Consider the following 18,705-nt stretch of genomic DNA (forward strand, 5'->3'; position numbering starts at 1 on the left):
TAAGTAGTGTAGTTTAAAATTATTACTGTTCAGCAACGAGCAAGTTTAAGTGTATCTACGCTCCATAGTTCAGCCATTATTTGCAAAGATAGACCGGTACTTTATATAAAGATCTACATCACAATTCACGCCATTACATAATGAAAATTGAATAATGTTATGCTGTGTTCCATGGTTATGCAGGAATACCCGGGAGTTATAGCTTTATTTACAATCCATAACTCCCGCGGGAACAATAAAAGCCTTGTTCCTTCACTATAACTGAATTAAATAGATAAGATCTTTTACGAACAAGTGAAATAACTGTACATTATCTAGGCCAGCATTGACAGACGTCAATCCACATCCGTTTGTCGGGAGATGAGACTTAAAATTAGGTAACAAGCTTCAAATTTCTTTAGCAAAGACCTTTTAAAATCTAGCCGACAATTTTTTCCGTTTCTAGAATGGAAGCGGTTAAGTGGATGTGCAGCAAGCGTTTGATCTCGTTACGCAGCGGGCGGGCACACGCGCCGCCGAACACTGATTGGACACTGATTGCTTCTGTTATCGCGCTTCTGCAGCCTCCAACCCTCTACAAAACATGTTAAACTCCGACAAAGTATCGCTTATCCTTTACAAACGTTTTAAGAACGATAGAGACAGTATGATTTGGTATACTGTGGTCCCTGTAACCGGATGAGTTGCTGGCGGAGATGGATCGAGGTTGCGGCATTGAGTGGGAGGCTACGGACGCGGCATGGGCGCTGAGGAGCGAGGTCTCGTTGCCTTTGTGCTCGTCTACCTGACATTCTTCTTAGATAATGTTCTGCTGACCGTGTTAGGTGAGTACCTACTACTTATTCCTAATATGTATTAGTAGTAGATGGTAATTAGTGATATTTATGGGGAGTGTAAATAGCCTTGGGCCTGTGATATATTTGCAGCTGCTTCCCTTTTTTAGGAGCCTATGATGTGTTCTACTCTTCTACTGCTGCACAAAGGTGGCAAAGGCCTCTCCTTTCTTCCGTCACTCGTCTTTCTTGTGTGCCTCTGGCCCGGCTAAAATGGAAAAAAAATGCAATATTATTTTATAAAATCCCAAAAAAATTAAAGGGTCAAAATGGTTCAATAATATTGACAATAGATATTGATAATCTTATCTGAAAACCCATTGTCAAACATATTTTGTGTAGGTACCTGATCTACAGAATGACAATTCATTTCTGTTTCTGCCACAATGTAAGTTAAAAGTTATGGCTCCTGTACACGATGGGCCAACGCACGCCGGCCACTCCAAGGGACGCATTTATACGTTAGAGGGAGCAAGTGATATTGCTATCTCATTCTACCGCATGGCTGCGTCCCTTGGAGTGGCCGGCGCTGGCCCATCGTGTAGAGGAGCCGTTACACTATCAACGAAAAACGTTTCACACCGTAGCGTAACTTAAACCACGTCGTCAACTGGTGTACAGTGCCCATCATCCCGGACTGGGTGCAGGGCGGCGAGCTGGCGCGCTGGACGGCGCAGGACGCGCCGCCGCCGCTGGCCGCGCTGCTCAACCACACCGTGCGCCATGCCATTGCACAAGACAACGACACTCACGCGCATACATTAGGCAAGCTATCATCAGAATGACGTACGTCTCGCTCGCGCTAATACATGCACGGACCTACCTATGTACCTAAACTGGTACCTACCTAGTGAAAATGTAGAGACAAGCACGACAACGTTTTGCGATTATGAGGCCGACAGGACAATTCAAACGTAACCCCTTATTACGGTAGTACTATTAGTTATTCTGTGCCCTTATTTATGCATGTAATAAAAAATACTTATTTAAATTTGAACTTTAATAGCTGCCAATGGTTATATGGGTAGAGTTGAAAATCATATCCGCCACATATGGCTTCGTATGTGGTAAAGGGTGAAATATCAAAATGTACTTACGTTCGAATTGTCATGTAGCACTGAATGGGTCTGCTGGGAAACCGAGCTTTGCTAGGAAAACATAAAACTCAAAAATGCGCGTTTTCCCAGAGATAACACCTAGCTAGATCGATTTATCGCCCCCGAAAAACCCCATATAGCAAACACTAGCAGCGTTACCCCGCTGTATGGCAATGGAGACCTGTTGGACAAGCCATGACTCAGAACGGGGGTCATTCCCCTTTTCTCTGAGGCGCTTTCCAAGTTCCCTGAAAAGCTCTCGTGCCTCCCGTCCCCAGGGCCCAGCGTACGTGGCTCCCAGGGCAGAGTATTTCTGTCGCTTATTTTTGGCGGCAGTCTCTGCCGCCGAACTTGCCGACTTGGCGGTGTGTCCTACATGGGATGCAGCAAATGTACTCACACAAGTTGCATCCCATATAAGACACCGCCCTCTCTGCCAGGGAACCAGCGTCAGCCCGTCGGGTCGTTTGCCATCTGCCATCTGTTCGAGACAGCCCCGGTGGTTCGAGGAGGCACGGGACGCCGACAGCATCGCTCGACGGACGATTTCATTTAAAGAATGGTGCCTGGGGAAACGACCGGCGCATCTCTGACAGCTGAGCCCATGGTGACCGTTCTTTTCTACCATCACTCCACAGATGCTGCGGTGCGCGTTGCACACCTTGCACCCCAATCTTAAGGCCACTGCGATCACCTAGTGCTTAAATAGAAATAACTTGTCATTTTTAGGGTTCCGTACCAAAAGGGTAAAACGGGACCCTATTACTAAGACTTCGCTGTCCGTCCGTCCGTCCGTCCGTCTGTCACCAGGCTGTATCTCACGAACCGTGATGGCTAGACAGTTGAAATTTTCACAGATGATGTATTTCTGTTGCCGCTATAACAACAAATACTAAAAACAGAATAAAATAAAGATTTAAGTGGGGCTCCCATACAGCAAACGTGATTTTTGACCAAAGTTAAGCAACGTCGGGCGTGGTCAGTACTTGGATGGGTGACCGTTTTCTTTTTGTATGTTTTTCCGTTTTTTTTTTTGCTTTATGGTACGGAACCCTTCGTGCGCGAGTCCGACTCGCACTTGCCCGGTTTTTATTTTATTATCATATTATTTCATATTGCATAGTTTGGTCGTGTAGGCGCCGAATTTGTGTAAAATTAATCCGTTCTCTTCTTTATCGACTTGTAATTGTAACGTGACGTAGTTGAGAGCGTCCGACGTGGAGGAAGCACGGCAGTGGTGGGCGTGGTGCTGGGCGCGAAGGCTGCCGCGCAGTTGGCGACGGCACCGTGGGCTGCTCGAGCGGCGTGTGGAGGAGCGGCACGGGCGCTCGGCGCGGGCACGGCGCTGCTGGCGGGCGCAGCTGGCGTGTTCGCGGCGTGCGGCGCGGGCGGCGGTGCGTGGTGAGTGTGGCGGTGTGACTGTCGGCGGCCGATCGTAAGATCAGGCAGATCGTAATGTTCCTGTGTAATGTTTTGACGATAGTCACATTAAACCAATATATAGGTAGGATAGGTTCATTAGGTTGCTTCAGATGCCCGAAGGGCAAACTGCCCAGAAATAGGAGCCCCGCGTAGCATCCGATTTATACATGCATGCAGCTCAATCGGAAACCGGGAAGTGGATCAAATTTAACTTGCAAGACTTGATTACATCAGACAGACAACGGGACAGGTGAAACTAAATAAAAGGCAATATTTTAAATATGTATGTTCATTCAATAGATACTCGTTCCGCACAGAAAAAAAAAACATAAAATATTTTTGATATTAGGTGCGCAGGTGCGGGGCGCGTGCTGCACGGCGCGGGGTCGGCGCTGACGGGCGTGGCGGGGCTGGCACTGGCTGCCGCCTGTGCACCGCAGCGGCTGCCGGCACTACTAGGCGCTGTGGCACTAGGTTTGTTGAATACCTCACATACAATACGCGCCTCCCGAGCGTCGGCATTAAAATAAGTCTTGACAGTGCTCGGTGTGTCCGCTCCCTGTTCACATAAATCTAGACATGCGGCAGCGTGTCAAGCCAAGTTCAAGCAAAGGAACTGGCTAGCCAGCGCCAAGTGTTACACGAACCACTGTGTTTAATTATATCCATAAGTACATCTAGAAGCCCAAATTTCATGAAGCTAGCTCAAACGGTTATAAAGATATGAAGGTCAAAAAGTCGTAAATTTTAAGACTGACTGACAGACTTATAGTACCTAAACCTAACCTACTTCCAGATGACCTAGAAGGATGAAATTTGGAATCCAGCTCAGTTATTGTGTGAAAGCGTAGGAAAAAATCTAAAAATAAAAAAAAGTTATAAAATAGGGGGGGTCCCCATACAAAAAAAGCATTTTTTATTGTGACTGACATATAAGTACCTAAACCTAACCTACTTCCAGATGACCTAAAAGGATGAAATTTGGAATCCAGCTCGGTTATTGTGTGTAAGCGTAGAAAAAAAAATAAAAACAAAAAAAAGTTAATAAATATGGGGGGTCCCCATACAAATTTCTTTTTTATTGTGACTGACATATAGTACCTAAACCTAACCTACTTCCAGATGACCTAGAAGGATGAAATTTGGAATCCAGCTCGGTAATTGTGTGTAAGCGTAGGAAAAAATCTAAAAATAAAAAAGGTTAAAAAATAGGGGGGGTCCCCATACAAAAAACCTGTAATACGCGCTAAACAACCGGCCAACGGTGTGTCGTTGGCGGCGCGTGGCACCACATAATTAATACAAAGAATAGAAGTAAAAAACATGCAGCGGAAACACAAGAAAAAACATTAAATCTCAATACCTGCCTAGTTTTCTTTACAAAAAGTATTGATATCCCATCAAAAACATAAATGTAAAAAAGGAGAGTTCAATACAAAAATTATGCTTGGCTGTGGGGTTCGCCGCAAAAAAAATGGAGATCTAAATGAGTGCCAAGTTCTATGCAAAATCCATATATGTATTTATAGGAACAAAATAACATAAACAAGTATTAAACTCTATTTCTTTGCTTTATTGGATACCTATAACAATTGCTGTTATTTAAAAAAAATGTGAGATCTTAAAGTAGGTTAGATTTGGCTTGGCCAGTTTTTATCAGAATTACAAAATATATATGTTGAATAACTTTATAAAATGACTGATGTAATGAAAACTGGCAAAGTCAAATCTAACCTGCTTTAAGATCTCGCATTTTTTTTAAATAACAGCAATTGTTATAGGTATCCAATAAAGCAAAGAAATAGAGTTTAATACTTGTTTATAATGTTATTTTGTTCCTATAAATACATATTTATTTGGATTTTGCATAGAACTTGGCACTCATTTAGATCTCCATTCTTTTTGCGGCGAACGCCACAGCCAAGCATAATTTTTGTATTGAACTTGGCTCTCCTTTTTTACATTGAAATCATTTATTTACAAACAATATATATACAGTGGTACAACTAAACGAAATTAATAACTAGCTTAAATCTAAAATAGGCCCCTGAGGCATTGTACCAAGGATGCTGGCGGCATTTCCCCGCTGTATCGCAATACTGATACGTTGTGCGAGGTAGCCGCCAGCTCTTCGGTCACCAGTTACGTCAACCAGACGCTTCGCGAATTCTGCGAACAACTTACGCGCGCTGGGACCCCATGGACCTAGAGTTTCAACTCCAAATGGTACAAAATGGTACTCTCTACCGAGGCTCTTATATTTGTTACGTTTTAGAATTTCGGCGCTTTCCGCCGCCCCGCCCGCTTTTACAGTAGTCCATTGGAGGTGGGACGGTGCCAGCGTGTCTACACAGGTAGCATCCCACACCAGCATCCGCCCCAAACTCCAAGGAACTAAAGACACCCCGTCGGGCCTCTTGCCATCATCTCTGATAATGCCAGTCGGCTCAAGAAGAGCAGGCACATTGATGGTGGCAAGAGACCGACGGATTATGTCATTAAGCGACGCGTGTCTCGAAAAACGGCCTGCACTTTTTTGACAAGATAATCCGTGGTGTCCCAGTCGGTCCACGTCTGTGCCACAAGAGCATATGTGTGGCGTACACACCGAAACCCCGAGTCGCAAACCAGTCGCCAGTCTAAGGGAGGCCGGATCCAAGAAAGTACCAGTATTGGGCGAAGGATGGGCATGTAGCCAGTAACCGGCTTCCCGGGTTCCGACCGACAAAAGCCTCGCGCGGTCTGGACCTGTACAGTTGTTTAGGAGAGTATTGTAGGTTAACAGTAAACATTATCCCAACTCCTTTGTGAATTTGGGTTGTCTGGAAATTGTTTGCCTGGGCAAGCAATTTTAAAAGCATTTTTGGCGTCCTCAAAGCCCGCGATCTCACAGTTTGTGGGCAAAGCCCTCAAGATATTTCCTATGAGACCAGACGTGCTATGAGTTTACATTTATGTTTTTGATGGGATTGGTTACATACGAGTTATCTGCTTAGCGGTCATCCATTAATTACGTCACACGTTTAGGGGGAGGGAGGGGGTCAAGAAAATGTGACATGTTGTGACATGGGGAAGGGGGGAGTCACAAACATTGTGACGTCATTTTAACTTCATCACTATTCATCAGTAACCGAAAATTAATTTATATTTTTTTATTCGCTGTACATTTAAATAATGAGGTTTCGTTCCTAATTGGTTTTGTGTTATAAAATTACTAGTATAATTTCTCTTACCAAAAATATTTTTTTTAAATAATGCAGCGTTAGTACCTATTGCCGATTTCGTTGAAAACAAAATTGCCTAAAATGTGACGTCACACCAGTAGCTCTACTATGAGTTCCGTGAATGACAGTGAGAAGTGAAGATAGTGAGAAAGTTAAGGAAAATGTATGGAGTAATTGTACAGTGCCTCTACCGGTCACGTAAAGAACTAAAAATTTCAATTTGTACCATGAGTTACAAAGGTTTTTACGCGAGTTTTCCATACTTGCCTAACTTCACATCTAAAACGCTCTCTTTCTAATTATATAATGAAAACTGAGCCAGAATTGTTCTGCGTAAATACTTTACGCGAGTAAACGTGACAGATGTTATGGAAAAATACGCGCGTTTCCAACGTGACATTTCTGTCAACTTGTAAACAACAAATACGCAGATTTTTCACCAACAATAATGAAATTTTCAACGTAATATGTATAAATTTATAACAGTTTGTGAACTTCAAGCAAAACTTTAAGGGATAAATCAATTAATAGTTCGATAAAAGGCTGATTTAGTACAAAGGTAATGAGTTATACTTGACATCATATTTTCCTATTTCTACTGCTACATTTGCGAAAATCACATTGCTTACGAGCAGTTTTTGGTTTTAGGCAAGAAGCTGATTGAAAACAACATTTCCATGAAAACCCGGATTGCATCATCTATGCATGCGTATGCATGTAGAAGTTACATATGTATTAAGAATTAAGGCTCAATACAAGGAGCGGTACATAGACATGTTGCTGTTTTTGTTGCTGGGTGCACATAACACATAGTAAGAACATACCGCAAGACCTATTATAATATTTACACAAGAATTCCTACGTATTTTATTAAGCATTATTATCATAAATAAAATAAAACATACAAATTAATGTTCTGTGAGTTTATTTATTTTTCTTTACTAAGTAAGTATTATTTTATTTTCCGTTGTTCAAATTATTGTGTTTGGTACCTAGGTAATCGTTTTTCATGTCAACTTGGTAACAGGAAATATAAAACTTTCTTCAAAAACTTTTGCTGGTGATTCTGAATCTGAAAATTTAAATAAGATTTAAACACATTTATTGCCAAAAACCCGCTGCGTGGGTTCATTTTGTATTGGAAATGGAGCGCTTGGCACTGAAATATACTCGAGATCATATAGGTACTATAAAATTAAAATCGCTATTAAGGTCATACGTAGGGTCTGTGCGGAAAGAGAAGAGTCGTAGGTATAATGTATGGGCTCCCCTAAATTTCACGACTTTTCTCTTTCCGGACACTCTATTAGATAATGTTACTTAGCAGTAGGAGACGGCCGCTGTCATGATGCGGACTGAAGCGGACCATTATAATACATACCTATTTTAATATTTTGAGATTTCTTCTCATGTGTGTATTATTTTCATCATAGGTAATAAATATGTAGCCAAAAGTAGCCTGTATAATCGCGCCGTATACTTTGCTTCCTATTTTTTAACACGCAATGTCATAATTTTAACTCGATTATTAATGATGTTTACGTAATTATCATATTTTGCAATTTTTGTCTTGAATACAATTATATTTTAATTTATACATACATAGGATACAATATTAAAACTAAAGTTAAACTAGAAATAAAATAAAAATACAAACTATAAAATATACTTACCTACAAAAAACCAAACTATAAAAAGAACACCCCGTCCAACAGGTCGGACTGCGGCATGGACCCCATGACACTGGCGGCATTACCTCTCTGTATCGCAAGGGAAATACGTTGAGAGAGGTACGCACCAGCCCTGGGGTCCCCTGTGGTGTCAACCAGCCGCGCCGATAGTGGTCCTATAAATGTTTTCATGTCGGCTGACCAGGGACCCAAAGTCTCAACCGCGAGCGCCGCAAACTCATAGTCGTTGAGCAACGTCGAGTATTTGCGGCGCTTGAGAACCTGGGCCTGGTCAGCCGCAGCGCCGGCCCGAATGCGGGTCCCCTGAATGTGGGATTGCGCAAAGGTGTCGACACATGTTGCGTCCCACACCAGGGCCCTTCCATTTATACATTGTTTACTAACATTGATGTGTTTATTATTTTCGTAACTATGGCAACGTCAAATCTTTAAAAAATTGTAGAATGAAGGTTGAGTCAGTAACAAAGTGACAAAACTGGTCTTAGAGCATTTAATAACTGGAGTGGCCATTGAGTGCTTACTGTTAGGATTTAGGATTAGGGTTCCAAGCAGGAAAGAAAAGCTTGTTTTAACACCATATTGGTAATGTTTATTAATCTCAAGCAAGACTACATAGTAATGGCGTCTCATACGAGAAGAAAGAACACCTACATTTGTTTTATATTGACAACCGAATAAATCAAATATCATAGTCGTAGTAGTCTCGTAGGTATACTCTTTATTTTTTTCCTGACATTATTACTTACCCCTCTGCCGAAAAACTTGCACAATTGTGCAAACTTTTGTATGGACTGACATGGCTATTTGTACGTTACGTACAAATCATGTAGAAATAGCAATACATTTGACGTCCCCTCCCCCGCAAAAATCGGCAGACTGTTTTGTAAAGAAAATGACAGCGATGACATCTCCCTTCTAAATGCTCTTAGTGGATGGTAGAGGTAAGGAATACAATCTCCCTGTAATTAATAATGAAAAAGTGTCCGTCAAAAACCTTAAGAGGGAAGTATACTACGTAATCGTCCATACAAAAAGAGAAAACGTTTTTCCACTTGTAAATACGAGTATCTTCCATTCCCCATGATTTTTAGTACGGTATTGGGTATCGTCTTGGGTCGTCCCATTCGTTTTTCTTCAAGTTCTTAAATTAGTCCTATTCTGCTTTCGTCACTCATTCTATATTGAAAGCCACCGACGATTGTGACGAATGTAGCATGAGTGACGAAAGCAGAATAGGACTAATTTAAGAACTTGACTAAAAACGAATGGGACGACCCAAGACGATACCCGGTATTGATACAATGAAAAACTAGGTTTATGGGTTTTCTTTTTTTCGCTACTCTGGAGAGATTTAGAAAAATTATAATAGCTGACAGCGTGCCCAGTTTTTGCAAATATTCTCCCATAAAGGAGTTTTCTCATAAAGTCATAAAGGATTCTCCTTACCTCTACCCTCCATATTCACGGCTGCCATCAGTATATGTAACATTACTTTCTGTGCATCTCACTTGCACTAATATGCGAGAGCGAGATGCATAGATAGTAAATTACGTAGACGTGAGAAAATGTGTCAATTTTGTTATTTAGTTCTTTAGGTGAATCCTAGAGGCGCTGTATAAAACTCCGATAACTCTTGCTCTGTTTTTTAGTATACTTAGAAAGGGACAGCATCGTTTGGAGTGGAGTGAAGTTAGGTACATAAGACCGTAAAGAAACGTAAAACGTGACTCACGGCACGTTTATTCACTGAAAGTAAGTGAAAAATACTCTGCCAACTGATAGTAGAGCTACAGGTGGGGAGGGATTTGCAAAATGTGACCAAGTGTGACAAGAAGGGGGGGAGGGGTCAACAACCTAGAAATTCATGTGACGTAATTAATGGATGATCCCTTATTATTGTATCAAATTGTTGATACAAAATATAAGGTGACAGTGACTGGGAGATTGATTCTGATTTAACATTTGTTAAGGTTTTGATACAAATTTTCCAATAGCTCACGCTCGATGTAATAGGCGATACCTACTCTTCATAGAGTTGTGTCATTCATTAAATGCGCGTGAGATACACTGCACTGCAAGCCGTATCAAGGTCGCAATGGTCGCATCATAACCAGAGCTCGGATAGGGTGAGCTATTTGCCTTATAATTTGACATGTCTTATGTCATATATAAGGCAAATAGCTCACCCTATCCGAGCTCTGATCATAACAACATCAAAACTGTATTGTACATTTTGTCAAATTATAATAGGCCTCCAGATATATTATATCGACACCATTCCAGCATTATGTTTCCTATCGCAGGCGTTTTGGTTGGCTACCCGACAGGCGGGCTACTCGACGCCGCTTGGAGTTTCCTCTTGCTGGCTGCTTTGCTTCTGGCTAACTTAGGTAACCTATAATAAGTTATGAATGAATTCATATAATAGTCCTCTATTTGTTATTTAAACGGACTCGAAACATGTATAGGTAGGTACCCTATTATCTAACTTTTACTCTAAATACCATTATCAAATGTTTACTTAGCTGATTAAGGCTTGTTAGGTAGATATATGTATTACAAATATTTTTTTTTGTGTTTTAGCTCTACAATGTGTATATTTACGAAAAGAAGAATTTAATCGGGTAAGTGAGCACTAGCAGTAATATTTATTTGACCAATGGATCGATGATCAGTAGATTAAGTTAAACTGAACTAAAAATTAAACTAAAGACTGCCCTATCTATGACTGACATTAAATGCTATGTGCCAGGACCCTTATTAATGGACACTTAGGTATTATTGCGGGAATATCACCATTACTGCCTTAAAATAAGATTGTTTACTCGTAATATGGTTTGCCGCAGGACAAAGATGTTTTCGTGTATTGTTGTAATTTTATCGTGTAGGTACCTATTTTTTTCCATTTCGTGAAGCATGTTACAAAACTTACAAATGGTTCGATAAATGTATTAGTTATCAATAAAAACGGGATTCCTCTTATTACAAGTCGATGGGCGCCGACGTCACCAGCGCATTTATTTAAATAACCTGATGATGACCATAGGTTACCGGTGGTGGCGGCGCGTCGTCCAGCGCACGAGGGGCGGGCTACGCGGCGCCGGCCGCGGCGTGCGCGGGCTGCGTGCTGCTCACCACCTGCGTGATGGCCGCCCTCGAGCCAACCCTGCCGCCCTGGATCCGCGCGCGCTTCCATCCGCAGGTGCGTGTGGTATAGATCAAATGAGCGACGCTAATGGCCGCCCTTGAGCCTCGAGCCACCCGCAGGTCAATTGTACTATGGAATGGCGGGTGTACAATTTATACGTAAATCACAAGGCCGCGCCGCGGACATAACGCACGTGTGGGCAGCGGTGCTATCGTCGCTGCCAGTCGCCGTGGCCACCACGGATTCATTCATATACATGTACTTAGTACCTCTCTATTGAGTCGCTCCGACCGTCCAGCTTGAACGACTTGATTCTAATAAATATAATTGCATGGCCCTGTTCTGGAAGACGTCGGCATCCTGGCGACACGAGTGGCGCTGATCGCGTGTGCGTCCGGTCCGCGGCCTAATATTCTTACGCTAAATGCGAGCATGTTATGTGCAGCGATGGCAGACGGGCATCGTGTTCGTGCCCGACAGCGCGGGCTACCTGCTGGCGACGTCGTGCGCGGGACTGGCGGCGCGCGCGCTCGGCGCCGAGCGCGTGGCTCTGGCGGGACAGGCCGCCGTCGGCGTCGCCGCGCTCGCGCTCCCGCACGCGCCTACGGTAAGGGCTGATTTAGACGGCGCGCCAACTCGTAATTATGCGTTCTTAGTTACAATTGGTTACATCCAATTCAGCCGATCAATCAAATACGTAGGTATTTAAATACGCAATGTAGGTAATGAAACTCGAATGCAAGTTCTCGCAACGTCTTAATGGGCCTCACTCTCTAGCCATAAAGTTTTAAGACACGAGGATGCGTAGCGAGGGAGTGAGGCAGAACCACTATAATATTGTCCACTAGTGCTGTGCTGAGCGAGTATGGTGAATGAAGTGACTATTAACAAGGTGTCAAGCGCAACAGGTGCCGCACCTTGCCAACATGTTTTGAAATTTACCGTTATTTGTGGTGGCAGGTTTGGTGGCTTGCGCTGCCGCACGCGGCGCTGGGTGGCGGGCTGGGCGCGGCCGACGCGGCTTTGGTGCCGGCGCTCCTGGCGCGGGCGCCGCGGCAGGTGCCGCACCTCGCAGCCCTGCTGCAGGCTGCTTCAAGCGCTGCTTATGCTCTAGGTGGTTTATTGCGCGTAACTTTACTTGTATTAACGCCTAAACGCAATATTCGTTGATTGTGTTAAATGTGTTAATCTCAACTGGCGTGAAGTGGCACAGAATAGGACAGAGAGGCGCTCTCTTGTGTTCTGTTCTTGTTGTGACGTTTTAGAATTCAATTCCCATAAAACCTACATTAGTGCCATACAACGCCATCTTCTTCAGCTGTTGAACTTATATAGTGTTAGTGTAACAGCCATTTTTGCGTTCATAAAACATAACAATTATTTCCGTCCGAAAATAAATACCTACGTGTTTTAACTACCATTGAATTTTAGTTAAATTCCTACAACTTTTTTATTCAAGTAATGTTCAACATGGAGGACTACCGATTCGTAACTTTTTAATCGCATTAATTAGAATGTAATTTGGGGGTGTACAGGCCCTGCACTAGGCGGGCTGCTGGCGTGGCGCTGCGGGTTCGCCACGGCCCTGCGCGTGCTCGGCGCCGCCAACCTGCTCTACGGCATGTTTCTCTACACCCGGCTCAAGAAAGACCCACTCTCGACACAGGTTAGCCAGCTACTAGAATCGGAAGCTAACTCTGCACAGACTTCACAGTGCCAGGGTGAGGAAGTGTCGACATAAATGACTTTTGTAATGGTACTCGTACCTACATGCACACTTGGCCCTGGGAAAGCTTATACGAACTATATATACATAGCTCTGCTCATTATCAAATCAAACAGCTCCATATTTTCTGGATAAGTACCTACAAAAGCGCCTAACGACTGCCCAACTAACATTAGGCGCTAAATTTAAGGGTTGAATTGAATTGAATTGAATTGAAATAGCCTTAATTTAAGGGTTAGAAGAGATTTATATAAGCGCCTATTTACTCTTTAGGTGTAGTTAGTGCTCTAAAAATAGGAGTTATAGCCGGCTATAACCCCGTTTTAACCCCGGATTGGGCACAAATTTTATCACCATAAGATTTATAACAGTGCTACAGTAGGGTTCGCGGATAAAAAAAGAGACATAAGAGCGGTATAGTGGAGCTACAATAGTGTTAATTAATTCTTTAGGAGCTATATGGGTTGCATATAGGTGACTACAAACTGTTGTAGTAGAAGAGCGCTAAAGTAGTGCTGTAATAGCGTTGATTAACAACTTAGGATTTAAAAGGGTACCAAATAAGCGACTACTAACTGTTTGAGTAGTAGTGTAGAGCTATATATATGATACTTTCAGCTTTAGATGGTATATTAGCATTTAAAGTCAATATTTGTAACACTCAAGAAGGTAATTGCACATTTTTTCCTTAGCCCTGCCTGCTTTGGTTGCAGATGTTTCCATTTTGTATTATTATTTGTAAGCTTGCACTGTGACAGCTTGAAGTGAAATGTAATGGCGGATAAATAAAAGCAAATAATTATTTTAGTTCACTGATGCCGGTGTTATCTGCGGATTTATGATGGCGAAATTAATTACACTGTCAATAACTATATGTATTACTAACAAAATTTTAAAGGGCCTCTGATCCTTTGCATATTTATCTGAATATAATATTTTTTAAATTGTGGTCCACCGTATTTAATTTTCGCAAAATTACACAATATACGTGAAGTCCGGTTTTAAATACAACAATACTAACATTATGTCTATATTGAGTAAAAGTATCGATTTTTATTAAGTATTTACGTTCTAATTAACAGTTTTTGTTTTGCTTATTGATTCATCGGTCATATATTAACATGGCGCTATAGGCTTAGGTTGTAAGTAAGACTCTAATAACACTATAAGATGTACTAAGGTATTGAATAACGCCCGTCTGCGACTACATGATCTATAAAAAATAAGTTCAAAAACTAAAACCCGACTACTGCAAATCGCGCTCTAAAAAGTATGAAACAAGATAGAATTCTTATCTGAAATTATCAAGCAGGAAATATTATAAATGTTACCATTTTTTTATATAAAAATACAAAGTAATATAATTTACTAATTTTTTTATATATTTACAGAGATTCAGAGGATCGCCGTGGTCGTATGCCACGATTATAAACTTAAAAGTAATATGGCATACGACCACGGCTATCCTCTGAACCTCTGTAAATATATAAAAAAATTAGTAAATTATATTACTTTGTATTTTTATATAAAAAAAATGGTAACATTTATAATATTTCCTGCTTGATAATTTCAGATAAGAATTCTATCTTGTTTCATACTTTTTAGAGCGCGATTTGCAGTAGTCGGGTTTTAGTTTTTGAACTTATTTTTTATTTAATTAATTTTGGGGTCATGATTTCGTTACTAACTTTTTGAAGTCACTTTATATTACTTTTGCGAGGGCGTCCTCAGTACAGAAATGCACGCAATAGTATGAGGGCGCCGAAGGCGCCCGGCTTAGGAACGCGTACGTCGGGCTACGCCCGACTCTATTAGTATGAGGGCGCCAAAGGCGCCCGGCTTTGGAACGCGTACGTCGGGCTTCGCCCGACTCTTTTAGTATGAGGGCGCCGTAGGCGCCCGACTTTTGAACGCGTACGTCGGGCTACGCCCGACAATTTTAGTATGAGGGCGCCGAAGGCGCCCGGCATTGGAACGTGTACGTCGGGCTCCGCCCGACTCTTTTAGTATGAGGGCGCCGAAGGCGCCCGGCATTGGAACGCGTACGTCGGGCTACGCCCGACACCTTTAGTATGAGGGCGCCGAAGGCCCCCGGCTTTGGAACGCGTACGTCGGGCTCCGCCCGACTTTTTTAGTATGAGGGCACCGAAGGCGCCAGGCATTGGAACGCGTACGTCGGGCTCCGCCCGACTCTTTTAGTATGAGGGCGCCGCAGGCGCCCGGCATTGGAACGCGTACGTCGGGCTACGCCCGACACTTTTATTATGAGGGCGCCGAAGGCGCCCGGCATTGGAACGCGTACGTCGGGCTACGCCCGACTTTTTTAGTATAAGGGCGCCGTATGAGGGCGTCGAGGCATTGGAACGCGTATGTCGGGCTACGCCCGACACCTTTAGTATGAGGGCGCCGAAGGCCCCCGGCTTTGGAACGCGTACGTCGGGCTCCGCCCCGACTTTTTTAGTATGAGGGCACCGAAGGCGCCAGGCATTGGAACGCGTACGTAGGGCTCCGCCCGACTCTTTTAGTATGAGGGCGCCTCGGCGCCCTGGTATTGGAACGCGTACGTCGGGCTACGCCCGACACCTTTAGTATGAGGGCGCCGAAGGCGCCCGGCTTTGGAACGCGTACGTCGGGCTACGCCCGACTCTTTTAGTATGAGGGCGCCTCGACTTTGGAACGCGTACTTCGGGCTCAGCCCGACTCTTTTAGTATGAGGGCGCCGAAGGCGCCCGGCATTGGAACGCGTACGTCGGGCTACGCCCGACTTTTTTAATATGAGGGCGCCGAAGGCGCCCGGCTTTGGAACGCGTACGTCGGGCTGCGCCCGGCTTTGGAACGCGTACGTCGGGCTACGCCCGACTCTTTTAGTATGAGGGCGCTGCAGGCGCCCGACTTTGGAACGCGTACGTCGGGCTACGCCCGACACTTTTAGTATGAGGGACGAGGGCGCCGACGGCGCCCGTCTTCGGAACGAAAAAAATTGACTGTTTCTTAAATTTTGGCTGATCAGGACTTCTATACCTATTCAGTTATTCACGTTATAAAATGTTGCAGGACATTAAAAAAACACCATGTATAGCGGCCAAACAAATTTCTTTTGCAATAATCTTCTTGTATCGCCGTAGTCGCGTAACACGCGGATAGAATCCAGAGCGCTTGTAGATTCATATAGTTCGAATTACCTAACCGATAAATAAAGTAATGTTTTATATGGCGCATGCAAGCAAAGCCGGGTGCAAAAGCTAACAATATTTACATATTTGAAATGTGCTAATTGAGCTCTTTAAAATGATGTATAACACGTCATCATTACTTAATTTAATTTTTTTGGTTCGTGACTTTATGACCTCTAGAGGGCGCCGTGTTCATTTTTTTGTGACGCCATATAGCCTATAACCAGCGGACGATTAAGACGATTCGAATGACACCATCGTTTGATAAATTATAATAAGTACTTTAGAAGTTATGAGGGAACAGATGAACATACATACATACATACATACATACCCACATACATGCCGGTCAAAATCATAACCCTCCTTTTGCGTTGCCGTAGTCGGGTAAAAAGTGACTCAAAACTTCTCTTTTCGACTGTAAGTGAGACAAGAGAGTTAAGAAGCGATTGCGAGTAACGGAGCTATAAAAGAGTTTTTATCGCCTGTTTAGAACCTTAAGTGAAAATTGCAGCTGCTTATTACTCATATAGATGTTAAGGTGGTAGAATTCACTTTGAGCTATAACACTAGTTGCTTAAGATCCATTATAGCGGCCAAAACGGCTACTGTGGATCTTAAAGCTATACATGGACCTCTTAAAGACCTTGATGTCACCAGAGCCTGTAAGCTTAGAGTATATAGCTATTCTACAGCCGTTATATGTCTTTAGGTGATAAAATAAGTGCTAAGTGTCGCCTAATTGTTTGTTGGGTGGCACCTTGGCTAGGCCCCTAGAGGGTTCACCGCGCTGCAGTCCGCAAACCACTTCGTTCGTTAGTTCGTTTATTTGGCTCTCTGTCGTGTACCAAATACCGAATTTTCGATTTTAGGTACGCCTGATGTACCTGAAGGCCCTGAGGCCCCTAGGTACTATATAGTAAATACTATGACGACCGATCGTAACGTAAATCGACCATACTCATAGGGCCAGTTGCACCAACCACAATTGACAGACTGATCAACGTCAGCCGACGCGCCCCAGCGCTTTACTATGAAAATTTCCATACATAAAAATTTTGCGAACTCTTTAACGATAAGAACCGTTTGGTGCAACCGACCCATACTCATCTTATGTTGTGATCAACAGTGGGGCGCCAGTACGCCTGATGACGACGACTCCGATGCGTGCGAGTCTGGAGTGGAGAGCACGCCGCTTCGTCCGCGCCAGTACACGCAGCTGCACTAGAAGCACTACTTCCGTTCGAGACATTTACAACACTTTTTTACTAGGTACAGTCGACGTCAAAGATATTTTTACACTTTTGCACCTGACTCCTTTGTAATAAGGAAAAAAATGTAAACATATAACTTTGACGTCGACTGTACTACAGTGGCTCATTGCGACTCTACATAACACTCTGCTTGAGAAATAATAATACCTATACCTAACTCATCTTACTAGGTACATACAACGATTGAGTCTAATTGTCTATAAAGGATTTTGAAGTACATACATAATATCTGGCAGAATTTAACACAGGATTGCGCTAGTTTCTGTCCATGCTCTAGTTTTAGTCCACTTGACGGATTAGCAAATACTTAATATATGTATTGAATTTTTAATTTGCTATTTGACAATTAAGGATTGCATTAAGTCTTAATTTGTATTTACATTTCGTCAAGTGGACGAAAACTAGTGCAATGACCCTATTTTAATTATTTTTATTGTGGAAATTATCTTTAAGCTTGTTATACTAAGTATATCCAACTGTCTAACTACCTAAATAAATCGTACTTATTAAAAAAACTGTTTATTTTCTTTGAATACTTACTGTGATGGGTAGAGTTACAAGCAGTTACACATGGACATATATATTACTTCGTAAGGACGCGGCTAACGAGCACTAAAAAGGGGGCCGCTACATGGGTGTGATATTTGCATTTATCACACCCCGGCGCTCAGTCGTGTGGCGAATTGCGCAGTAGAAAGTTGTCACGCAGCATAACACAAAAATGCCTTATTGCGTTGTAAAAGGGTGCAAAAACCATTATAGGAAGTATAAGAAAAAAAATGGGATCTCATATCATCGGTAAGTAATTTCCAATTAGGTTTATTTATTGCTTAAAACCAATTTTAAACGATAATTTTATTTCATTCTCACGAGCAACTAATGTTCGCTCGTACGTCATAGCGCTAATGCATTAACCTTGTAAGGACGTCATTTCTCTTTGGAAGTTATTATGAAGTAGAAATGCATACTGCGTGATTTGTATAGGTAAATTTACTTAAATATGATTAGTTGATTACCTACCGGATATAATTACCGAAATTAAAGTACCTATTGTCTGTCTTACAGAGTTTGTTCCCGTTTCTTTTACATAATTATTAAAAACATTCGAAATAACAAG

The 18,705-nt window shown here is 42.6% G+C and overlaps 1 protein-coding gene and 1 long non-coding RNA gene across 2 annotated transcripts; both read left to right on the forward strand.

Moving 5' to 3' along the window:
• Positions 1-322: 322 nt before the first annotated feature.
• On the forward strand, positions 323-18,081 carry LOC134672863 (synaptic vesicular amine transporter-like). The gene is made up of 12 exons (XM_063530815.1): positions 323-824; positions 1,455-1,602; positions 2,209-2,216; positions 3,133-3,331; positions 3,702-3,826; positions 10,571-10,657; positions 10,851-10,891; positions 11,314-11,469; positions 11,861-12,022; positions 12,376-12,529; positions 12,951-13,081; positions 17,444-18,081. The coding sequence occupies exons 1-12, from the start codon at positions 740-742 to the stop codon at positions 17,540-17,542; spliced, it is 1,395 nt and encodes a 464-aa protein (XP_063386885.1). The 5' UTR covers positions 323-739; the 3' UTR covers positions 17,543-18,081.
• LOC134677183 (uncharacterized) lies at positions 5,348-5,979 on the forward strand. The gene is made up of 2 exons (XR_010100006.1): positions 5,348-5,458; positions 5,744-5,979. It is a non-coding gene; the product is annotated as an uncharacterized LOC134677183 (long non-coding RNA).
• Positions 18,082-18,705: the final 624 nt, after the last annotated feature.

The sequence above is a fragment of the Cydia fagiglandana genome, chromosome 2 (assembly GCF_963556715.1).
Source record: "Cydia fagiglandana chromosome 2, ilCydFagi1.1, whole genome shotgun sequence".
In the NCBI taxonomy this organism is placed as follows: domain Eukaryota; kingdom Metazoa; phylum Arthropoda; class Insecta; order Lepidoptera; family Tortricidae; genus Cydia; species Cydia fagiglandana.

What these genes read in the sequence shown, in the direction of transcription:
- LOC134672863 (XM_063530815.1), top strand. Translation starts at nt 740, where the DNA reads ATGGGCGCTGAGGAGCGAGGTCTCGTTGCCTTTGTGCTCGTCTACCTG. An exon ending in GGCGCGGGCGGCGGTGCGTG is followed by an intron (nt 3,332 to 3,701) that starts GTGAGTGTGGCG and finishes TTTTGATATTAG; the next exon opens with GTGCGCAGGTGCGGGGCGCG. An exon ending in GAAAAGAAGAATTTAATCGG is followed by an intron (nt 10,892 to 11,313) that starts GTAAGTGAGCAC and finishes TGATGACCATAG; the next exon opens with GTTACCGGTGGTGGCGGCGC.